Source organism: Salmo trutta, chromosome 19 (assembly GCF_901001165.1).
Source record: "Salmo trutta chromosome 19, fSalTru1.1, whole genome shotgun sequence".
NCBI lineage: Eukaryota > Metazoa > Chordata > Actinopteri > Salmoniformes > Salmonidae > Salmo > Salmo trutta.
Window position 1 is genome coordinate 36,045,680 of NC_042975.1, and position 24,929 is coordinate 36,070,608.

The 24,929-nt window shown below is 46.9% G+C and overlaps 1 protein-coding gene across 5 annotated transcripts in view; it reads right to left on the reverse strand.

The window, feature by feature from the left end:
- LOC115154471 (unconventional myosin-Ic) overlaps positions 1 to 21,711 on the reverse strand; it is a 39,681-nt gene extending 17,970 nt beyond the window's left edge. Inside the window, exons 1-2 of one of the 5 annotated variants that reach the window (XM_029700731.1) lie at positions 21,567 to 21,709; positions 17,091 to 17,131 (exon numbers count right to left, since the gene is read on the reverse strand). In XM_029700731.1, the coding sequence (XP_029556591.1) occupies positions 17,091 to 17,114 (24 nt within the window). In that variant the 5' untranslated portion in view covers positions 17,115 to 17,131; positions 21,567 to 21,709. Of the gene's footprint in view, positions 1 to 4,462; positions 5,379 to 17,090; positions 17,219 to 21,566 lie in introns of those variants that run through there. The other 4 variants (XM_029700729.1, XM_029700733.1, XM_029700735.1 and 1 more) reach the window with 4 other exon arrangements.
- Positions 21,712 to 24,929: the final 3,218 nt, after the last annotated feature.

Consider the following 24,929-nt stretch of genomic DNA (forward strand, 5'->3'; position numbering starts at 1 on the left):
ACACACACACACACACACACACACACACACACACACACACACACACACACACACACACACACACGCACACGTATAGTGATTTTCTCGAAGGTATTTTAGGCTTAGGGTCAGGTCTTCAAGGATCTCCACTGCATGCGTCTTTTGTGTGTTTGGCTGTTTGTGTGTTTCTCTAAAATGCTGCCTCATCCTCTACGGGATCGGTGTCCCCCCACGGGACGGTTAAGCTAACGTAGGCTAATGTGATTAGTATGAGGTTGGAAGTAACAAGAACATTTCTGAGGACATAGAAATATCTGAAATGTGCAGAAAGCTTCCATTTTTGTTAAATCTAACTACATTGTCCAATGTACAGTAGCTATTACAGTGAAAGAATACTATGCTATTGTTTGAGGAGAGTGCACAGCTATGAACTCGAAAATGTATTAATAAAACAATTAGACACATTTGGGCAGTCTTGATTGAACATTTTGAACAGAAATGCAATGGTTCATTGAATCAGTCTAAAACTTTGCACATACACTGCTGCCATCTAGTGGCCAAAATCTAAATTGTGGCTAACCTGGAACAGTACGTTATGACCTTTCTCTTGCATTTCAAAGATGATGGGACAAAACAATGATAATTTACCAGATCTAATGTGTTATATTCTCCTACATTCATTTCACATTTCCACAAACTTCAAAGTGTTTCCTTTCAAATGGCATCAAGAATATGCATATCCTTGCTTCCGGTCCTGAGCTACAGGCAGTTAGAGGTGGGTACGTCATTTTAGGCGAAAACTGAAAAAAAGGGTCCGATCCTTAAGAGGTTGGGTTGTAAGTGGACTCTCAAGTAGTGTAGGCCTAGTTACTGTGGCCCCGTGAACAGGGTCCTGTGGCCCTTAGAAGAGATGAGTGTTCTATATAATATGAGAAAAGCACAAGCCTCTGTGTAGAGTATCAATCGGCCCTGTGGGTAATGAAGTTTGGTGGACCTGTGAGGATGTACAGTTGAAGTCGGAAGTTAACATACACTTAGGTTGGAGTCATTAAAACTCGTTTTTCAACCACTCCACAATTTCTTGTTAACAAACTATAGTTTTGGCAAAACGGTTAGGACATCTACTTTGTGCATGACACAAGTAATTTTTCCAACAATTGTTTACAGACAGATTATTTCACTTATAATTCACTGTATCACAATTCCAGTGGGTCAGAAGTTGACTGTGCCTTTAAACAGCTTGGAAAATTCCCGAAAATGACATCATGGCTTTAGAAGCGTCTGATAGGCTAATTGACATCATTTGAGTCAATTGGAGGTGTACCTGTGGATGTATTTCAAGGTCTACCTTCAAACTCAGTGCCTCTTTGCTTGACATCATGGGAAAATCAAAAGAAATCAGCCAAGACCTCAGAAAAAAATTGGAGACCTCCACAAATCTGGTTCATCCTTTGGAGCAATTTCCAAACACCTGAAGGTACCACGTTCATCTGTACAAACAATAGTACGCAAATATAAACACCATGGGACCACACAGCCGTCATACCGCTCAGGAAGGAGATGCGTTCTGTCTCCTAGAGATGAACGTACTTTGGTGCAAAAAGTGCAAATCATTCCCAGAACAACAGCAAAGGACCTTGTGAAGATGCTGGAGGAAACAAGTACAAAATATCTATATCCACAGTAAAACGAGTCCTATATCAACATAACCTGAAAGGCCGCTCAGCAAGGAAGAAGCCACTGCTCCAAAACCACCATAAAAAGCCAGACTACGGTTTGCAACTGCACATGGGGACAAAGATCGTACTTTTTGGAGAAACGTCCTCTGGTCTGATGAAACAAAAATAGAACTGTTTGTCCATAATGACCATCGTTATGTTTGGAGGAAAAAGGGGGAGGCTTGCAAGCCGAAGAACACCATCCCAACCATGAAGCACGGGGGTGGCAGCATCATATTGTGGGGGTGCTTTGCTGCAGGAGGGACTGGTGCACTTCACAAAATAGATGGCCACATGAGGAAGGAAAATTATGTGGATATATTGAAGCAATATCTCAAGACATCAGTCAGGAAGTTAAAGCTTGGTCGCAAATGGGTCTTCCAAAGGACAATGATCCCAAGCATACTTCCAAAGTTGTGGCAAAATGGCTTAAGGACAACAAAGTCAAGGTATTGGAGTGGCCATCACAAAGAACCGACCTCAATCCTATAGAATATTTGTGGGCAGAACTGAAAAAGCGTGTGCGAGCAAGGAGGCCTACAAAACCTGACTCATTTACACCAGCTCTGTCAGGAGGAAATGGGCCAAAATTCACCCAACTTATTGTGGGAAGCTTGTGGAAGGCTACCCAAAACGTTTGACCCAAGTTAAACAATTTGAAGGCAATGCTACCAAATACTAATTGAGTGTATGTAAACTTCTGACCCACTGGGAATGTGATGAAAGAAATAAAAGCGTAAATAAATCATTCTCTCTACATTTCACATTCTTAAAATAAAGTGGTGATCCTAACTGACCTAAGACAGGGAATTTTTACTAGGATTAAAAGTCAGGAATTGTGAAAAACGGAGTTTAAATGTATTTGGCTAAGGTGTATGTAAACGTCTGACTTCAACAGTAGGTGTTGTAGTCGTTGGTTTTGTAGTTTTGTGCGTCGCAATCTTATGGAGTGAGTGGAGTAGTCTTGAAAAACAGTGAGGATTGTGGAAGTTGTAGTCCAATAGAGCGGTGAGGGCTGTTGTTGCTGCAATACTGTACTATGTAGTATAACTGCTGAATTTACGAACGCTCAACACCCATTGAATATGGCCGGTATCATTAAACGTTGGCAAAAAAGCGTAATTGAATTGTTGCCAGCAGCACAGTTACAGTCACAAACCCTCTGGATAACATGAAAACAGCCTAACCAGCTCTGCTAGGGCAAATAAAATGGTCAGAGTGAGTTGTTCTGTCATTTATGTCTGGAAGTAGCTAGCCAGTTAGCTAACTTTAGCCAGTTGACTTGGGTGCTTGACTGCCGCTGTGAGGTCAGAATGCTCGGGTCAACCCTACTCCTCGGCCAGAGCTTCCAGTGTGCGCTCTGAACGCTCAGAGAGTGAAACACTCTGAATTTACGAACGGACAATCTGACAACGCTCTGAATTTACGAACGCCCAGAGCACACTCTGAGGGCGCTCTGGCACTCCAGCGAGAATTTACGAACGCACCCGTAGTAGTGAGGGATGTGAGTGTTTTAGTCTTATGGAGTAGAGAGTCTTGTGGGTGTTGTAGTCCTATTTTGATTTGATTTATTAGGATCCAACGGCGACAGCTAGTCTTACTGGGGTCCAACACATAATGAAAAATACATTACAGACAGAATACTTCATAAATAATTAACATACATTTAAAAACATTAGCATGTAGTGTGTGTGTGTGTGTGTGTGTGTGTGTGTGTGTGTGTGTGTGTGTGTGTGTGTGTGTGTGTGTGTGTGTGTGTGCATCTATCAGTTACACATACTGTACATGTCAGTACATACACACAACAGTAGGTGAGGGTTGAGGGTTATGTAGTCCTATGGAGCCAAAAGGGTTGTGGTGCATCTATGAGAGGCAGCAGGGAGGCTTCAGCGGGACTTGGCTCTGAGCCCCTTAAGTCAGCAGCGCTAGATTCCCCTCAGTCTCTTCCTTATAAGGTGCCCCTCTGCTCCGTCCCCAGACATACCTACTATGGGTGGACACACACCAGCTCCACAGCTGGCTCTCCAGCATGGATGTGCTAGCACTGGACAGAGTGGAAAATTACCAGCCACCAGCTACAGTATATCCCAGGAGAGCCTAGTGCCAGTCCCAGGCAATGGCATGACTCATAGGAATGGTGGGAGAACTATAGTCCAAATGTTTGTTTTACAATCCATGTGGGGACCAAAAAATTTATTCCCATTCAAAATCCTATTTTCCCTAACCCTAAACCTAACTCTTCTTGAACTGCACTGTTGGTTAAGGGCTTGTAAGTAAGCATTTCACGGTGAAGTCTACACTAGTTGTATTCGGCGCATGTGACAAATAAAGTTTGATTTGATCTCTAGCATTAACCCTTAAGCCTATTTAATTGTTTTCTTTAACAAGGCAAGTCAGTTAAGAACCTATTTTTATTTACAATGACGGCCTACACCGGCCAAACCCGGATGACACTGGGCCAATTGTGCGCTGCCCTATAGGACTCCCAGTCACGTCCGGTTGTGATACAGCCTGGACTCAAACCAGGGTGTCTGTAGTGACGCCTCTAGCACTGAGATGCAGTGCCTTAGACCGCTGCGCCACTCGGGAACCCCAACCTAACCCTTATTCTAAACCTAACCCTAAAATAGCCTTTTTCCTTGTGGGGACTGATGAAATGTCCCCACTTTTTTTGCTTGTGGGGACTGATGAAATGTCCGCCCCCCCCCCCTCACACACACACGACATGTTATGAGCAGCATGTAGAGAAGGAATAAGGTTCTTACCCTGCCTCGGTACCTCATCCTGTCCTAGCTTAGTGTTGTTGATCTCCCTCTCTGGTCCTCTCCGGCGTCAGTGGTCCTCCCTCCACATCAGGAAGACTCCCTAGTTGTTCTAGTGGCTCATCTACCTCCCTCTGTCCATGTGCAATAGATCCAGGTAACAGTTACTCTCTCCTTCACACACACTACATGCTGTCTCTGTTTCTGTCAGTCTGTTTCTCTCTTCCAAACACACATACACACCCTCACACCATGCTCTCCCGCTGTTCTCTCTGTCCGTTGTGCCACCCTCTGAGGACAAAGCACACAGCGTCAAGCCTAAATAAATACCAGCAGTTCAACTTGTTTACAACTTCAGCCCTGTAGTCTCATTGACAGGTCAAGTAAACATCCTCTCCTCCATTCGTCCGCAAGTCCTTAAATCACCACTGTGAAACACAGGCTGTAACTCCGCTAACACGTCACACACTTGGACCAGAGCACCTTCCAAAAAAAGAAGGAAAAACAGACGAGGGAAAGTATGCTGGCTGAGCCGGGCCAAAGAAAAGAGAGTTCAAAAGGTTTGGAAAAATCAGCTAACAGCCCATGGACGTTAAGAAACATGGAACCGTTCTGAAACTCTAGAAAAAATGATAAACAAAAATCACATGACGTGGCCCGAGTGCATTTTTTCTATCCCTCCCTCCTTCTCTTCTCTTCTCTTCTCTTCTCTTCTCTTACAAGCTGAGACAGATTCATAGACGATAATAGCAATAGAACTGTCACACCAACAAGATGAATTTCATACCTAACCCTCTCATTGGCTCTCTTCCCGTCCATGGAAAAAAAACTGTGCAAATACAAGATGTATCACTCTCTTACAACAATACCAGAGCAGAAATGTCTCATTACTTGGGCTTATGTAACTACTCTGCCACTCTATCTATATATATGAAATATGTTTGTAGGGTACTGGTATATATTCACACATTTGTTCACACGTTTTGTGAGTGTGTTAGTGATATATCCACTAACCCCCTATGTACAGTATACACATATTGGAGCAGCAGTGCACTTATTTGACAGTCTCTTTCACTCTACAGTGACCTCACCCCCTGGCTTCAGTTTGAGGATGGTTAGTACTATCCTGGATCCTTGGGACGTCCTTAACCTAAACCCTAACCCCTACCCTTAATCAGAACCCTTACTTAACCATAACCTTAACTATTTTAAATGTCAACTTCAATTGGGTGATGTCAGATCCCAGATAGCAGGGACCATTTGAGGACAGTGCCCCCCTACTGCTGCCTCCATATCTGTTATGATTTTCATTTACTAATACTATCATTTAAAAACCCAACACTAGAGCCCAACCAATATGTTTTTTTGGATCCGATACTGATTCCGAGTTTTTGGCGAGCAAAACTTACCGATATATCTTCTGATAACAAAGTGTCATTTCCCCACACTGTTCTCATAAATTGTAGTGATGGGGGAAAAGCGTGTCAGTATTTTTCATTCATAGCTTGTTCTCCATCTTTTACATTTATATTTTAGTCATTAGTCATTAAGCAGAAACTCTTATCCAGAGCGACTTACAGTTAGTGCATTCATTTTAAGATCACAGTCATAGTAAGTACATTTTTCCTCAATAAAGTAGCTATCAGAGCTAGCTAGTAAGAGGGAAAAGAATCAAGTGTGAGTGTTAATCTACAAAAGGCTTTATTTCTATTGATGCTGCAAATGGACAAGAGATAGCCATGAGAAAACTAGTTTCGATTAATCATGGGAATATAACTGCTGAAAATAAATTGTCTCCCTGTTTAAAAAGAAGATGGAGAACAAGCTATGAAGGAGAAATACTGGCGTTTTGGGGCAGCAAACTAGCACCAAAATAATATTGCGATATTTTCAAAACGATATGATACAATACGATACATCGTCAAACATAATATCCCGATATGTAACTGTATCGATTTTTCCCCCATCACAATACACATACTGTAGAATCATGAGAATCACAATACACATACTGTAGAATCATGAGAATCACAATACACATACTGTAGAATCATGAGAATCACAATACACATACTGTAGAATCATGAGAATCACAATACACATACTGTAGAATCATGAGAATCACAATACACATACTGTAGAATCATGAGAATCACAATACACATACTGTAGAATCATGAGAATCACAATACATACTGTAGAATCATGAGAATCACAATACATACTGTAGAATCATGAGAATCACAATACATACTGTAGAATCATGAGAATCACAATACATACTGCTTCGGCACCTAAGTATCACGATAATATCGTATGGTGAGGTCCCTGGCAATTCCCAGCCCGAATAAATTGCCATCCAAAAGAGCTATTGTCCAAGAAATATGCTTCAAATGATGATTCCTTACATTGTGATAATGACATCATTAGAAAAGTGTTTGGATAAGCATATGATTAGCTTTTTCATCCTATTTATTGAATATTGGTTATCGGTGGAATTATTGTCCGATACGATATATCGGTAAAATACCTATATCAGCAGTGAACGGATATAGGCTAATCGGTTGGGCTCTACCCAACACCCCCCAACCTCCCTCTCTCTCTCTCTACCCAACACCCCCCAACCTCCCTCTCTCTCTACCCACACCCCCCAACCTCCCTCTCTCTCTACCCAACACCCCCCCAACTTCCCTCTCTCTCTCTACCCAACACCCCCAACCTCCCTCTCTCTCTACCCAACACCCCCCAACCTCCCTCTCTCTCTACCCAACACCCCCCAACCTCCCTATCACTCTACCCAACACCCCCCAACCTCCGTCTCTCTCTACCCAACACCCCCCAACCTCCCTCTCTCTCTACCCAACACCCCCAACCTCCCTCTCTCTCTACCCAACGCCCCCAACCTCCCTCTCTCTCTACCCAACACCCCCCAACCTCCCTCTCTCTCTACCCAACACCCCCCAACCTCCCTCTCTCTATACCCAACACCCCCCCAACTTCCCTCTCTCTCTCTACCCAACACCCCCAACCTCCCTCTCTCTCTCTACCCAACACCCCCCAACCTCCCTCTCTCTCTACCCAACAGTCCCCAACCTCCCTCTCTCTCTACCCAACACCCCCCAACCTCCCTCTCTCTCTACCCAACACCCCCCAACCGCCCTCTCTCTCTACCCAACACCCCCAACACCCCCCAACTTCCCTCTCTCTCTACCCAACAGCCCCCAACCTCCCTCTCTCTCTACCCAACACCCCCAACCTCCCTCTCTCTCTACCCAACACCCACCAACCTCCCTCTCTCTCTACCCAACACCCCCCAACCTCCCTCTCTCTCTACCCAACACCCCCCCAACTTCCCTCTCTCTCTCTACCCAACACCCCCAACCTCCCTCTCTCTCTACCCAACACCCACCAACCTCCCTCTCTCTCTACCCAACACCCCCCAACCTCCCTCTCTCTCTACCCAACACCCCCCAACTTCCCTCTCTCTCTATCTACCCAACACCCCCCAACCTCCCTCTCTCTCTCTCTACCCAACACCCCCCAATCTCCCTATCTCTCTACCCAACACCCCCCAACCTCCCTCTCTCTCTACCCAACACCCCTCCAACTTCCCTCTCTCTCTCTACCCAACACCCCCAACCTCCCTCTCTCTCTACCCAACACCCCCCAACCTCCCTCTCTCTCTACCCAACACCCCCCAACCTCCCTCTCTCTCTACCCAACACCCCCCAACCTCCCTCTCTCTCTACCCAACACCCCCAACCTCCCTCTCTCTCTACCCAACACCCCCCAACCTCCCTCTCTCTCTACCCAACACCCCCCCAACGTCCCTCTCTCTATACCCAACACCCCCCCAACTTCCCTCTCTCTCTCTACCCAACACCCCCAACCTCCCTCTCTCTCTCTACCCAACAGCCCCCAACCTCCCTCTCTCTCTACCCAACAGCCCCCAACCTCCCTCTCTCTCTACCCAACACCCCCCAACCTCCCTCTCTCTCTACCCAACACCCCAAACTTCACTCTCTCTCTCTACCCAACACCCCCAAACTCCCTCTCTCTCTACCCAACACCCACCAACCTCCCTCTCTCTCTACCCAACACCCCCCAACCTCCCTCTCTCTCTACCCAACACCCCCAAACTTCACTCTCTCTCTCTACCCAACACCCCCAAACTCCCTCTCTCTCTACCCAACACCCACCAACCTCCCTCTCTCTCTACCCAACACCCCCCAACCTCCCTCTCTCTCTACCCAACACCCCCCAACCTCCCTATCTCTCTACCTAACACCCCCCAACCTCCCTCTCTCTCTACCTAACACCCCCCAACCTCCCTCTCTCTCTACCCAACACCCCCCAACCTCCCTCTCTCTCTACCCAACACCCCCCAACCTCCCTCTCTCTCTACCCAACACCCCCCAACCTCCCTCCCTCTCTCTCTACCCAACACCCCCCAACCTCCCTCTCTCTCTAACCCAACCCCCCCAACCTCCCTCTCTCTCCACCCAACACCCCCCAACCTCCCTCTCTCTCAACCCAACACCCCCCAACCTCCCTCTCTCTCTCTTTACCCAACACCCCCAACCTCCCTCTCTCTCTACCCAACACCCCCAAACTCCCTCTCTCTCTACCCAACACCCCCCAACCGCCCTCTCTCTCTACCCAACACCCCCCAACACCCCCCAACTTCCCTCTCTCTCTACCCAACAGCCCCCAACCTCCCTCTCTCTCTACCCAACACCCCCCAACCTCCCTCTCTCTCTACCCAACACCCCCAAACTTCCCTCTCTCTCTACCCAACACCCCCAACCTCCCTCCCTCTCTCTCTACCCAACACCCACCAACCTCCCTCTCTCTACCCAACACCCCCCAACCTCCCTCTCTCTCTACCCAACACCCCCCAACCTCCCTCTCTCTCTCTACCCAACACCCCCCAACCTCCTTATCTCTCTACCTAACACCCCCCAACCTCCCTCTCTCTCTACCCAACACCCCACAACCTCCCTCTCTCTCTACCCAACACCCCCCAACCTCCCTCTCTCTCTACCCAACACCCCCCAAACTCCCTCTTCCTCTACCCAACACCCCCAACCTCCCTCTCTCTCTACCCAACACCCCCCAACCTCCCTCTCTCTCTACCCAACCCCCCCAACTTCCCTCTCTCTCTACCCAACACCCCCCAACCTCCCTCTCTCTCTACCCAACACCCCCCAACCTCCCTCTCTCTCTACCCAACACCCCCATTCTCCCTCTCTCTCTACCCAACACCCCCCAACTTCCCTCTCTCTCTACACAACACCCCCCAACTGCCCTCTCTCTCTACCCAACACCCCCCAACTTCCCTCTCTCTCTACCCAACAGCCCCCAACCTCCCTCTCTCTCTACCCAACACCCCCCAACCTCCCTCTCTCTCTACCCAACACCCACAAACTTCCCTCTCTCTCTCTACCCAACACCCCCAACCTCCCTCCCTCTCTCTCTACCCAACACCCCCCAACCTCCCTCTCTCTCTACCCAACACCCCCCAAACTCCCTCTCTCTACCCAACACCCCCCAACCTCCCTATCTCTCTACCTAACACCCCCCAACCTCCCTCTCTCTCTACCCAACACCCCCAAACTTCCCTCTCTCTCTCTACCCAACACCCCCAACCTCCCTCTCTCTCTAACCAACACCCCCCAACCTCCCTCTCTCTCTACCCAACACCCCCCAACCTCCCTCTCTCTCTACCCAACACCCCCCAACCTCCCTATCTCTCTACCTAACACCCCCCAACCTCCCTCTCTCTCTACCCAACACCCCCCAACCTCCCTCTCTCTCTACCCAACACCCCCCAACCTCCCTCTCTCTCTACCCAACACCCCCCAACCTCCCTCTCTCTACCCAACACCCCCCAACCTCCCTCTCTCTCTACCCAACCCCCCCAACTTCCCTCTCTCTCTACCCAACACCCCCAACCTCCCTCTCTCTCTACCCAACACCCCCCAACCTCCCTCTCTCTCTACCCAACACCCCCAACCTCCCTCTCTCTCTACCCAACACCCCCCAACCTCCCTCTCTCTCTACCCAACACCCCCCAACCGCCCTCTCTCTCTACCCAACACCCCCCAACACCCCCCAACTTCCCTCTCTCTCTACCCAACACCCCCCAACCTCCCTCTCTCTCTACCCAACACCCCCAAACTTCCCTCTCTCTCTCTACCCAACACCCCCAACCTCCCTCCCTCTCTCTCTACCCAACACCCATCAACCTCCCTCTCTCTCTACCCAACACCCCCCAATCTCCCTCTCTCTCTACCCAACACCCCCCAACCTCCCTATCTCTCTACCTAACACCCCCCAACCTCCCTCTCTCTCTACCCAACACCCACCAATCTCCTTCTCTCTCTACCCAACACCCCCCAACCTCCCTCTCTCTCTACCCAACACCCCCCAACTTCCCTATCTCTCTACCTAACACCCCCCAACCTCCCTCTCTCTCTACCCAACACCCCCCGACCTCCCTCTCTCTCTACCCAACACCCCCCAACCTCCCTCTCCCTCTACCCAACACCCCCCAACCTCCCTCTCTCTCTCTCTACCCAACACCCCCCAACCTCCCTCTCTCTCTACCCAACCCCCCCAACTTCCCTCTCTCTCTACCCAACACCCCCCAACCTCCCTCTCTCTCTACCCAACACACCCCAACCTCCCTCTCTCTCTACCCAACACCCCCAACCTCCCTCTCTCTCTACCCAACACCCTCCAACTTCCCTCTCTCTCTACCCAACACCCCCCAACCTCCCTCTCTCTCTACCCAACACCCCCCAACCGCCCTCTCTCTCTACCCAACACCCCCCAACACCCCCCAACTTCCCTCTCTCTCTACCCAACAGCCCCCAACCTCCATCTCTCTCTAACCAACACCCCCCCAACCTCCCTCTCTCTCTACCCAACACCCCCAAACTTCCCTCTCTCTCTACCCAACACCCCCAACCTCCCTCTCTCTCTACCCAACACCCCCCAACCGCCCTCTCTCTCTACCCAACACCCCCCAACACCCCCCAACTTCCCTCTCTCTCTACCCAACAGCCCCCAACCTCCATCTCTCTCTAACCAACACCCCCCAACCTCCCTCTCTCTCTACCCAACACCCCCAAACTTCCCTCTCTCTCTCTACCCAACACCCCCAACCTCCATCTCTCTCTACCCAACACCCCCCAACCTCCCTCTCTCTCTACCCAACACCCCCCAACCTCCCTCTCTCTCTACCCAACACCCCCAACCTCCCTATCTCTCTACCTAACACCCCCCAACCTCCCTCTCTCTCTACCCAACACCCCCCAACCTCCCTCTCTCTCTACCCAACACCCCCAAACTTCCCTCTCTCTCTCTACACAACACCCCCAACCTCCCTCTCTCTCTACCCAACACCCCCCAACCTCCCTCTCTCTCTACCCAACACCCCCCAACCTCCCTCCCTCTCTCTCTACCCAACACCCCCCCAACTTCCCTCTCTCTCTCTACCCAACACCCCCAACCTCCCTCTCTCTCTACCCAACACCCACCAACCTCCCTCTCTCTCTACCCAACACCCCCCAACCTCCCTCTCTCTCTACCCAACATCCCCCAACCTCCCTATCTCTCTACCTAACACCCCCAACCTCCCTCTCTCTCTACCCAACACCCTCAACCTCCCTCTCTCTCTACCCAACACCCCCCAACTTCCCTCTCTCTCTCTCTACCCAACACCCCCCAACTTCCGTCCCTCTCTCTTTACCCAACACCCCCAACTTCCCTCTCTCTCTCTACCCAACACCCCCCAACTTCCCTCTCTCTACCCAACACCCCCCAACCTCCCTCTCTCTCTACCCAACACCCCCCAACCTCCCTCTCCCTCTACCCACACCCCCCAACCTCCCTCTCTCTCTACCCAACACCCCCCAACCTCCCTCTCTCTCTACCCAACCCCCCCAACCTCCCTCTCTCTCTACCCAACACCCCCCACCTCCCTCTCTCTCTACCCAACACCCCCCAACCTCCCTCTCTCTCTACCCAACACCCCCCCAACTTCCCTCTCTCTCTCTACCCAACACCCCCAACCTCCCTCTCTCTCTACCCAACACCCCCCAACCTCCCTCTCTCTCTACCCAACACCCCCCAACCTCTCTCTCTCTCTACCCAACATCCCCCAACCTCCCTCTCTCTCTACCCAACACCCCCCAACCTCCCTCTCTCTCTACCCAACACCCCCAACCTCCCTCTCTCTCTACCCAACACCCCCCAACCTCCCTCTCTCTCTACCCAACACCCCCAACCTCCCTATCTCTCTACCTAACACCCCCCAACCTCCCTCTCTCTCTACCCAACACCCCCCAACCTCCCTCTCTCTCTACCCAACACCCCCCAACCTCCCTCTCTCTCTACCCAACACCCCCAACCTCCCTCTCTCTCTACCCAACACCCCCCAACCTCCCTCTCTCTCTACCCAACACCCCCCAACCTCCCTCTCTCTCTACCCAATCCACCCAACTTCCCTCTCTCTCTACCCAACACCCCCAAACTCCCTCTCTCTCTACCCAACACCCCCCAACTTCCCTCTCTCTCTACCCAACACCCCCCAACTGCCCTCTCTCTCTACCCAACACCCCCCAACCTCCCTCTCTCTCTACCCAACACCCCCCAACCGCCCTCTCTCTCTACCCAACACCCCCAACACCCCCCAACTTCCCTCTCTCTCTACCCAACAGCCCCCAACCTCCCTCTCTCTCTACCCAACACCCCCCAACCTCCCTCTCACTCTACCCAACACCCCCAAACTTCCCTCTCTCTCTCTACCCAACACCCCCAACCTCCCTCCCTCTCTCTCTACCCAACACCCACCAACCTCCCTCTCTCTCTACCCAACACCCCCCAACCTCCCTCTCTCTCTACCCAACACCCCCCAACCTCCCTATCTCTCTACCTAACACCCCCCAACCTCCCTCTCTCTCTACCAACACCCACCAACCTCCCTCTCTCTCTACCCAACACCCCCCAACCTCCCTCTCTCTCTACCCAACACCCCCCAACCTCCCTATCTCTCTACCTAACACCCCCCAACCTCCCTCTCTCTCTACCCAACACCCCCCAACCTCCCTCTCTCTCTACCCAACACCCCCCAACCTCCCTCTCTTTCTACCCAACACCCCCCAACCTCCCTCTCTCTCTACCCAACACCCCCCAACCTCCCTCTCTCTCTACCCAACACCCCCCAACCTCCCTCTCTCTCTACCCAACCCCCCCAACTTCCCTCTCTCTCTACCCAACACCCCCAACATCCCTCTCTCTCTACCCAACACCCCCCAACCTCCCTCTCTCTCTACCCAACACCCCCCAACCTCCCTCTCTCTCTACCCAACACCCCCCAACCACCCTCTCTCTCTACCCAACACCCCCCAACACCCCCCAACTTCCCTCTCTCTCTACCCAACAGCCCCCAACCTCCCTCTCTCTCTACCCAACACCCCCAAACTTCCCTCTCTCTCTCTACCCAACACCCCCAACCTCCCTCCCTCTCTCTCTACCCAACACCCCCCAACCTCCCTCTCTCTCTACCCAACACCCCCCAACCTCCCTCTCTCTCTACCCAACACCCCCCAACCTCCCTATCTCTCTACCTAACACCCAACCTCCCTCTCTCTCTACCCAACACCCCCCCAACCTCCCTCTCTCTCTACCCAACACCCCCAAACTTCCCTCTCTCTCTCTACCCAACACCCCCCAACCTCCCTCTCTCTCTACCCAACACCCACCAACCTCCCTCTCTCTCTACCCAACACCCCCCAACCTCCCTCTCTCTCTACCCAACACCCACCAACTTCCCTCTCTCTCTACCCAACACCCCCAACCTCCCTCTCTCTCTACCCAACACCCCCCAACTTCCCTCTCTCTCTACCCAACACCCCCCAACCTCCCTCTCTCTCTACCCAACACCCCCCCAACTTCCCTCTCTCTCTCTACCCAACACCCCCCAACTTCCGTCCCTCTCTCTCTACCCAACACCCCCCAACTTCCCTCTCTCTCTCTACCCAACACCCCTCAACTTCCCTCTCTCTCTCTACCCAACCCCCCCAACTTCCCTCTCTCTACCCAACACCCCCAACCTCCCTCTCTCTCTACCCAACACCCTCCAACTTCCCTCTCTCTCTACCCAACACCCCCAACTTTCCTCTCTCTCTACCCAACACCCCCCAACCTCCCTCTCTCTCTACCCAACACCCCCCAACCTCCGTCTCTCTCTACCCAACACCCCCCAACTTCCCTCTCTCTCTACCCAACATCCCCCAACCTCCCTCTCTCTCTACCCAACACCCCCCAACTGCCCTCTCTCTCTACCCAACACCCCCCAACTTCCCGCTCTCTCTACCCAACACCCCCCAACTGCCCTCTCTCTCTACCCAACACCCCCCATTCTCCCTCTCTCTCTACCCAACACCCCCCAACCTCCCTCTCTCTTTTGCCAACATCATCAGATATCCAGCCTTGTGGAATTTGAATAATGTATTCCAGATGGAGCCTCTCTCTCTCTCTCTCTCTGTTCCCTCTGAACAGGGTCACTTAAGGGTGGTGTGCAGAACTGTGAGAGATATCTCTCCACCCCATCCTAAGGGACAAGGGATATCTCTCCACCCCTTTTTCACCCAATAACAATCAACAACGATGCTTTTAAACACTTTGTAAAATAACAGAATAGTGCCTAAATAACTTTATGATCTTTATGTTCAGTCCTTCTCCTAGTAGCATAGTCTGCCAACCGCCTGACTGTAACTTGTGAAATGACAGATAATTACATGACCAACTCAAAAACAGCAACATTGTGCATGATACTGTAGCCTCTATATCCAACAAATACACATGTTGATAAAAGCTACATGAAACAGCATTGATAGGCTTTAGGCCTATAGTCTGTTACACTACAACAGCAGGACATGCTCTTTCCCCTCATTGTGTTTTTATTGCCGTTTTCCATCACTGGCATGCTGAACCATGGAGGAATGATAATGATCATTTGGGGCGGGGAAGACTGAGCAAGACCAGAGGGGATTATCCCACTGGATGTCTTTCTCTCTCACACACACACACACACACACACACACATACACACACACACACACACACACACACACACACACACACACACACACACACACACACACACACACACATTACTATGCACGTACATACGCAGGTATTCACTCACACACATGCACACATTTTATACATAAAATATTAATAGGAAGACCAGACGGACATCAGTGCTACATCAGAAACAAACACAAGTACACACACACAATGGATGTGTGGTGAGAGCATAAAAGAGGTAGACTAATGAGTATCAGGTATAATCCCTGGCACAGAGCAGTAAGCTCATCTTTATCTCTACATGCCAACTCTTGCTAGACATCTTTCCCTTTCTCTCAGCCTTTATTCTGCCACTCCTACTCCCCTTCACCCAGTTTGTTCATGTATTATACAGCACTGACGCTTAAACCGTGTTCTGTGAGAGAAGTGCTTTGTCCAGAAAAAAGGTTATAGGTGCATTAGGAAGGAGGTCATTGTGAGGTTGTGTAAACAGCAAAAATGATAATTTTGCTACTATGTCTGTGGCTCTGTCTAGTCTATGAGTCTACAGTATCACACACCTTCTACTGCTCGCTGTCCATCTGTGTTGGATTCCTACAGCCCCCATCTGCTCCCTCTCCCTTTAATACCCCTCCTTACCTCCACTCAGCCTAAGGCACCATCTCCCTGACAAAACAATAAAGCTGTTCCTCTGAAGCTCCACCCACTCCCTACAAAAGCCTATTTCCTGGAGTGTCATTCCCTCCCCCTGTCCGTGGGATTGTCCTCCAGAGACACTCAGTGCAACACTTGCTATGTGTGCTTCCATCTGACTTATGTAGAGATTTAGCTTAAACCACGCAAACTCATATGGAGGTGAGTGACTACAGGCATTGTCAGGTTGAGGTTTCAGGAAACTACCATGGTTTGCCTTAAAACAGGAAGTGGCAGAGAGGAGAGGAGGAAGTGAGCTCAGATCCGGCACCGGTGCATAGATAGAAACTCCCGAGTGGCGCAGCGGTCTAAGGCACTGCATCTCAGTGCTAGAGGCGTCACTACAGACCCTGATTCGATCCCGGGCTGTATCACAACCGTCTGTGATCGGCTGTCCCCATAGGGTGGGGCACAATTGGCCCAGCATCGTCCGGGTTAGGGGAGGGTTTGGCTGGGGTATGCCGTCTTAACTGACTTGCCTAGTTAAATAAAGGTTAAATAAATAAAAAAGACACTGTGCGGTATGTCTAAAAATAGGACATGGCTCATGCAAACACAAGCAACAAGCAAAACAACAACAACAGATGCACTGTAGTCCTACAGTAAACAAGCAACTGAGTGACTCTATGCACATGTGTATATTTGAACGGCAGTTTAATAACTTTAGTTTAAGCAACAAAGTGCATGGTCAAATTTAATAAGTTATTAAGAAACTGGATCATTCTGCAGGGAGCTTGATCTTGGCAATACAGTTGCATGTTTGGACATTCCGCAGCTGACAGAAATACGTCAGATAATGTTCCCTCATGCACCACACAAAGAAAAAACATCATATCACCTTCCAGTGAGGAGGGAGGCTCATTCCGAGGTCAAGCTGGTCTACCAGAGGAGGCAAACACAGTCCACACCCAGTTGGTTACACACAGAGATCACAGACCACCACATACCTCCTCCATGTCGTTAAGGCTTGAAGGGACATTGGAATGAAATGTTTAAATGTTAGCTCATAACAAGTTATAAGTGGTTAATAGGAGAAAGGGGTTACGGCAAGTTATAAGTAGTTAATAGGAAGGGGTGGGGAGAGTTACAAAGTCATCACATACTTTCAATGTTGTGTGTAAACAATTGACCGCCTGCTGAAGACAGAGGACAGAACTAAAGTTTACAGCAGAGACAACAGTTTAGAATCAAGTCTACATAAGGCTATCTAAGAATGATGGTAGCAATATTCTGCTGCATTGCATAACTCTTGTTCCTCACCTGTCAAAACTATAACCTAGGCATGATTACAAAATGTAACACACTGTGAAATTGTCTATAAATTCAATATTTGCTTGAAATAACCCAACATTTTTGGGCCAGCAGGAGAATATAGCAGTTTGGTTAGATACATTTTTATTCTTGCAAATAAATACAATCTTGTATTCAATACATAAGACAAAAGTGCTTAACCTATTGGCTAAATTATACAAGTTGCAAAGTAAAAAGAAGAGCGAAAGTGTGTTCGTTTTACAATGTTTAATTAGTAGGTTATTTCAATACATTTTTAGTGTGATTTTAATGATAAGAATTTAGCCTACAAATAATTAATAATACAGTGCCTTCAGAAAATATTCACACCCCTGGACATTTTCCACATTTTGTTGTGTTGCAGCCTGAAAATAAAATGTAGATTTTTGGTCACTGGTCTACACACAATACCCCACAATGTCAAAGTTGAACTATGTTTTTCACATTTTATAGAAATGTATAAAACATGAAAAGCTGTAATGTCTTGAGTCAATAAGTATTCAACCCCTTTGTTATGGCAAATCTAAATAAGTTCAGGAGTAATTGTGTTCTTAAGTCACATAATAAGTTGCATGGTCTCACTGTGTCCAGTAATAGTGTTTAACATGATTTTTGAATGACTACCTCATCTCTGTACCCCACACAGACAATTATATGTAAGGTCCCTCAGTCGAGCATTGAATTTCAAACACAGATTCAACCACAAAGACCTGGAAGGTTTTCCAATGCCTCGCAAAGAAGGATACCGATTGGTAGATGGTTAAAAATAATCCCTTTTAGCATGGTAAAGTTATTAATTACACTTTGGATGGTGTAACAATACACCCAGTCACTACAAAGATACAGGCGTCCTTCCTTATTCAGTTGTCGGAGAGGAAGGAAACCGCTCAGGGATTTCACCATGAGGCCAATGGTGACTTTAAAACAGTTACAGAGTTTAATGGCTGTGATAGGAGAAAACTGACAATGGATCAACAACATTGGAGTTACTCCACAACATTAACCTAATTGACTGAGTGAAAAGAAGGAAGCCTGTACAGAATAAAAATATTCCAAAACATGCATCCTGTTTGCAACAAGGCACTAAAGTATTCATGTAAAACATGTGGCAAAGCAATACACTTTTTTTCCTTAATAAAATGTCTGGGGCAAATCCAATACAACACATTACTGAGTACCACTCTCCATATTTTCAAGCATAGTCGTGGCTGCATCATGTTATGGGTATGCTTGTAATTGTTAAGGACTGGGGAGTTTTTCAGGATAAAAAATGTACGGAATGGAGCTAAGCACAGGCAAAATCCTAGAGGAAAACCTGGTTCAGTCTGCTTTGCACCAGACACTGGGAGATGAATTCACCTTTCAGCAGGACAGTAACCTAAAACACAAGGCAGAATCTACACTGGAGTTGCTTACCAAGAAGATAGTGAATGTTCCGGACTTAAATCTACTTGAAAATCTATGGCAAGACCTGAAATGACCAAAAAACTATTTGACAGAGTTTGAATAATTTTGAAATGTTGCACAATCCAGGTGGAAAGAGACTTACCCAGAAAGACTCACAGCTGTTATCTCTGCCAAATGTTTTTCTAGAAATTATTGACACGGGTGTAAATTTATTTTTCAATACATTTGCAAACATTTCTGAAAACATGTTTTTACTTTGTGATTATGGGGTATTGTGTGTTGATGGGTGAGAAAAGTATATTTATTCCTTTTTGAATTCAGGCTGTAACACAAAACGTACAATAAGGGGTATGAATACTTTCTGAAGACACTGTAAATGTTCCACAATGTAACAATTCTGAAGCCTATGCAATACAAGCTTGGACCGATAAAGGGTAATTGTGTTGACCATTATTATAAAGCTATCAAACGTTGCACTCAGCTAGCTATAAAACACCATAGCCAGCTAGACCTGATAGTCCAGAGGGCAGGTGAAATAATTGTTCCATTTTATGATACAAGTATCAAACCTGATACACTAATACTAAATACCTTAAGGAACATTTTAAAGATTGGAGGCAGCCTGGGAAGACTGTCAGTTAATCAGGGTGGCCATTTTTATAAAATGGCTGCCATTCAAATTTCCTGTTAGTTATCTACCCACTAAATAAACCCCACTGATAATATGGACAATAATTCAGAGGTCATCACAGCTACGTGAAAATGTTTTGGAATTTGTGATAGAGCCATCCAATTCACACAGCAAGGGCATGTCTAAATAAGTATTTTTGGCTATAGTGCGATTGCAGATTTTGTCCATTACCCTCCTGGCAGTGATTTCCAATATGGCCATTGGAAAATAGGCTAAGAGACCCAAGATAGATAATTGGTTGGATAGATGTCACTAGGGGCTCCGGTCAGAGAGCAATCAGAGAACAGACACGGTGCCAAAGTTCACATATTTACTAAGGACTTGTGGTTGGACATGGTAAAGTTGGATTTGTGTGTGGTTCTGCAACAAAGAAGATACATTATACTCAGGTTGCATAACATACAAGGTAAAGGTGATAAGGATGATACATCTCAAGTAATGAAAATAAGGAAATTACATGACATCTTAATGTTATGACAACTAAACTATACATGGAAAATAGGAAATAAATGTACTCTTAACTGTGATGCACACAACTGGATATAAACTGAGGAATGGCTTGGCAAGATTTAAATACAAACTAAAGGTTATCAGAGCAGTCTTGATAATTAGTAACAAATGTGTGGCATTGAGAGAGTCAACAGGTGAAATCAACTTGGTTGATAAAGTTCATATCAATAGTATACTGCTCCACTCTGAGGGCTCCACTCTACAGCCCAATGATGGCTTAAAATGTTTGAGGGGGTCTGGAAAATTGCCTAAAGATGCCATACCCTTTACATTTTTTGTAGAAAAGTGGTGAAACTATGTGCCAATTTACTGTTTATTGTCAATGTTTAGAAACGTGACAGGAAACCTGCCCTGTACATGTCACTTTAGGTGAAATACAATACCAGGAGGTAGCAGGTAAACAGGTAACCCATTATTAAACAGGTAACCTCATCAGTAAAAATTTTGTCCAGACTAAAGCATGTCGTCAAACAAAAAACAGTTGCTTAGCAACCGGATACCATCATCAAAGATTTTTATAACTAAACCAAGATAGACCACAACCTGCCATTTCAAATGGGAACAAATGAGCCATAGTGGGCAGAACAAGCAAGGAGGTGGGAAGAGCCAAGCACAAGCTAGCGAGATCCTATTGGCGCATTCTAGCATTAATTTGCATATTTCTGTTAGGGAACGCCTACTCTGTAAAGTGCGGTGTGCAATAGCTCAATTCGCCTTTGTACGCCTTCTAAACAACACAATTTTTTTTTACCTTGGCAAATGGTAGTTTACAAAAAAAGTATACAAAAAAACTTAGTCCACTCTGTTCATAACAGATTATAGTTTTGGGAACAGAAAACTGAATTAAGATAAAAATTTTATCGATGAGTAAATTCGCAGCATGTGGGCCAAAATCCATTTTGTTCCATCGTCTCCCACTGCCGGCCACTGGGCGTCCATTCACTACCATATTTGGTAGTGAGTGGAAATGTCAACCGGATGCTTCACATTTATACATCCGGTGAAATATCTGTCTCATTGTTCTATCTGGGCCATGTTCTGTGGGGAAAAAAATTGATAGTTCAAATATTTGCATAATCGTTGTGATTGGAGGATATCTGTGAAGGTGATCGAATCAGGATCAAATCTTCTGTTCTTCTAGAGCTCATTAATGATAGAATGTTCATATTTGAAGATGACAGAAAGGCCCATCCCTTTGGCACATGGAGCACAGGGAGTGGACTAACTAAAGAGACTTGTACCCAGGCTAGTATTATTGTACCAAGTTTGATACTTGTATCATAAAATGGAATTTATCGGTATCTATCGGGTTTTTATCCGCTGGATTATGACGAGGTCCTCCTTTGAGTAGCCTGTTGCCTTCACTATAAATGTAATATTTCATCTAATTGAAAAAATGCTGGAATTAAATCTTACCTTGAAGTTGTATCTTTAGTTAATGTTCCCGTTATTTATGAAAAGCATTCACGAGCTCCGTAATCCTCTCAAACTAGCTACCGCATTAGAAAAGTGGCAGACGAACTGTAACCATGGTGTCCTGTCCTCTCGTTCCAATGCTTCTATTGCCTCCCCGTGCGCAAATAGTTTTGGAAGTACGTCATCAATTATCAAATATATAATTTTGGTGTGGTGTGTGCAGCACTGACGGAATTTAAAATGTATATATTGCATATATTCGACCTGTCTTCGAACTAAATTGTTACTTGCATTGTAGTAGCACTGGCCCCATGCATATAGACTTGTAAAAACGTATTTACAAATAGGCCTACAAGTACACAACAGAAGGCTACACCAGGGGGCAGCAATAGCCTATAAAATATAATCACAATAAGAGAAAACCCTGAGATGCGTACATTGTAGAGAGAGATAGGCTTACATTGCAGAAAATAATAACTTAATGACAAAGCATTTTTATTTGGATAGGAAATATTATTTTTAGACAATGTTAAAATGTAGGCCTATTGTTTCACTTTCAGATATAACTGGTATGAGTGGTTTGCTGTGTGTTGGATTCAATGTATTGGACTATAGAGAAAGGTTGTTAAGGTAATTGTATAATTTTGACGAAATCATCAGTTGAAGTATTCATGTCAAATGTGTGTGTGTGCAGGATGGGTGACTTTTATAGTTTCCTATGAGGCATGAAAGTTCCGGGGGACTCTAAGAAACATGGAGAAGGTGCAAAAGTGTAGGTTAAATCAAGATAGTGTCATTTACCTGTAATCAAGCTATTGTGAGCAGCAGTGCTGATCCTTATCACATGAAGAGTTCAGGAAGTGTTATTTTCTTTCCTGCATTACATTGATGATAGCCTGCTTCCACACATGAGTGATGAGCAGCTGCGCACCTACCTACCATCCTATGAGGATGGCCTTGCCATTCTCACATACTGCAGGCAGAAGACAAAATGCCCTTTGAAATGAAAAGCAAAACTGTTTGACAGAGCCATCAGTCAAACAGAGCTATCAATCAACAGATCAGTCAACAGATCAATCAACAGATCAATCGCCACAGGAAGAGGGCTCATGTGGGGAGACAAAATCAAGAAATGCTCTGCAGAACAACAGAAAAATGTAAGTGGGGTGGATTATGTATCAGAGGAAGAAGAAACCTTTTGTGCAAGTCATTACCAGTTGAGGTGGGGGGACCCACAAATGTGATGTCCCCAAGGACTGTAGAAAAAAATAACTAAAAGAAATGGCAGAGAATTTCTATTTTCCAAATGGAGAACATTATCACGGAAAAATCTAAGACTTCGATGTGGATCTGACTGATACAAAGAGCATTCAAATGTACAAAAAATATCAAATCACAAAGGGTAATATAATGAGGTTCTACCTGACAACAAAAGTATGTGAAGAGGCAAATTAAACTAATGAAAGAGAAGAAGCAAATGTTGCTGCTGATGACAATGAAACACCCAACCACCAATGCAGCAAAGAGTAGAACCCTAGTTGTCCATTGAGAACAAAGTACTTAAGGAACTGATCCACCATTTCTGTGATGACACCACTTGAAGCTGATGTTCAGATCAAACTCAGTCTTCCTGATGGAAAGTACGAACAGGCCACTGATGAGGGCGGAGTTCTGAGGGACTGTTTATCTGAGTTCTGGGAGTTTTACAACCAGTGTACCATGGGTAGTACATTCAAGGTGCCATTTCATCGATACGACTTTGGGGAAAAGGAGTGGCAAAGTGTAGGCCGCATTATTGCAGTAGGATGGAAAAAGGAGCAATACCTACTTTTGAAAATGGCTCCAGCATTTGGATAACTTCTTGAAGTACATAACCGAAAAGGAGCACTTGACCTTAGAGGCCTGTCGGTCTGATTTCAGCAGTGTAGATCCAGAGGCGTTGACAGAAATCCTGGATATTCACAGCTGTCAAAAGAAGGCAAAAGCAGACAACCTGGAAGAGGAGTTGTTGAACAAAACTCTGATTCAAGAGCCAGCATACATCACAGAGCAGTTGGCTACTACACTCTATCCACTGAAACAGGAGATGACAGGGATCTTTGGTACTTAGGAAGACCTACAGCCAACGGGAAGATAAGTGCAGAATTCCATGGTTTTTCCAACTACCATGACACACAGGAAAGGGCATCCAACGATATACAGTTCATTCAGATTATGGATTAAATAAAACATGTTCCTCAATGTACACACAATACCCCATAATGACAAAGCGGAAACCATTTTTGAAATGTTTGTGAATTTATTAAAATTAAAAAACATAAATACCTTTTTTACATTGGTATTCAGGCCCTTTGCAATGAGACTCAAAATTGAGCTCAGGTGCATCCTGTTTCCGTTGATCATCCTTGAGATGTTTCTGGTAAATTCAATTGATTGGACATGATTTGGAAAGGCATAGACCTGTCTATATAAGGTCCCACAGTTGACAGTGCATGTCAGAGCAAAAACCAAGAAAGTAGGTTGAAGGAATTGTCCGTAGAGCTCAGAGACATGATTATGTCGAGGCACAGATCTGGGGAAGGGTACCAAACATTTTTTTTAAATGGAAGAAGTTTGGAACCATCAAGACCCTTCCTAGAGCTGTTCGCTTGGCCAAACTGAGCAATCGGGGGAGAAGGGCCTTGGTCAGGTAGGTGACCAAGAACCTGATGGTCACTCTGACAGAGCTCCAGTTTGCCAAAAGGCCCATAAAGGACTCTCAGATCATGAGAAACAAGATTCTCTGGTCTGATGAAACCAAGACTGAACTCTTTGGCCTGTATCCCAAGTGTCACGTCTGGAGGAAACCTGGCAACATCCCTACGGTGAAGCATGGTGGTGACAGCATCATACTGTGGGCATGTTTTTCAGCGGAAGGGACTGGGAGACTAGTCAGGATCGAGGGAAAGATGAACAGAGCAAAGTACAGAGAGATCCTTGATGAAAACCTGCTCCAGAGCGCTCATCACCTCAGACTGGGGCGAAGGTTCACCTTCCAACTGGACAACGACCCTAAGCACACAGCCAAGACAACGTAGGAGTGGCTTCGGGACAAGTCTTGAACCCGATTGAACATGTCTAGAGAGACCTGAAAATAGCTGTGCAGCGACGCTCCCCACCCATCCAACCTGACAGAGCTTGAGAGGATCTGCAGAGAAAAATGGGAGAAACTCCCGAAGTACAGGTTTGCCAAGCTTGTAGCGTCATTCCCAAGAGGAGTTGAGGCTGTAATCACTGCCAAAGGTGCTTCAACAAAGTACTGAGCAAAGGGTCTGAATACTTATGTAAATGTGATATTTCAGTTTTGAATTTTTTATACATTTA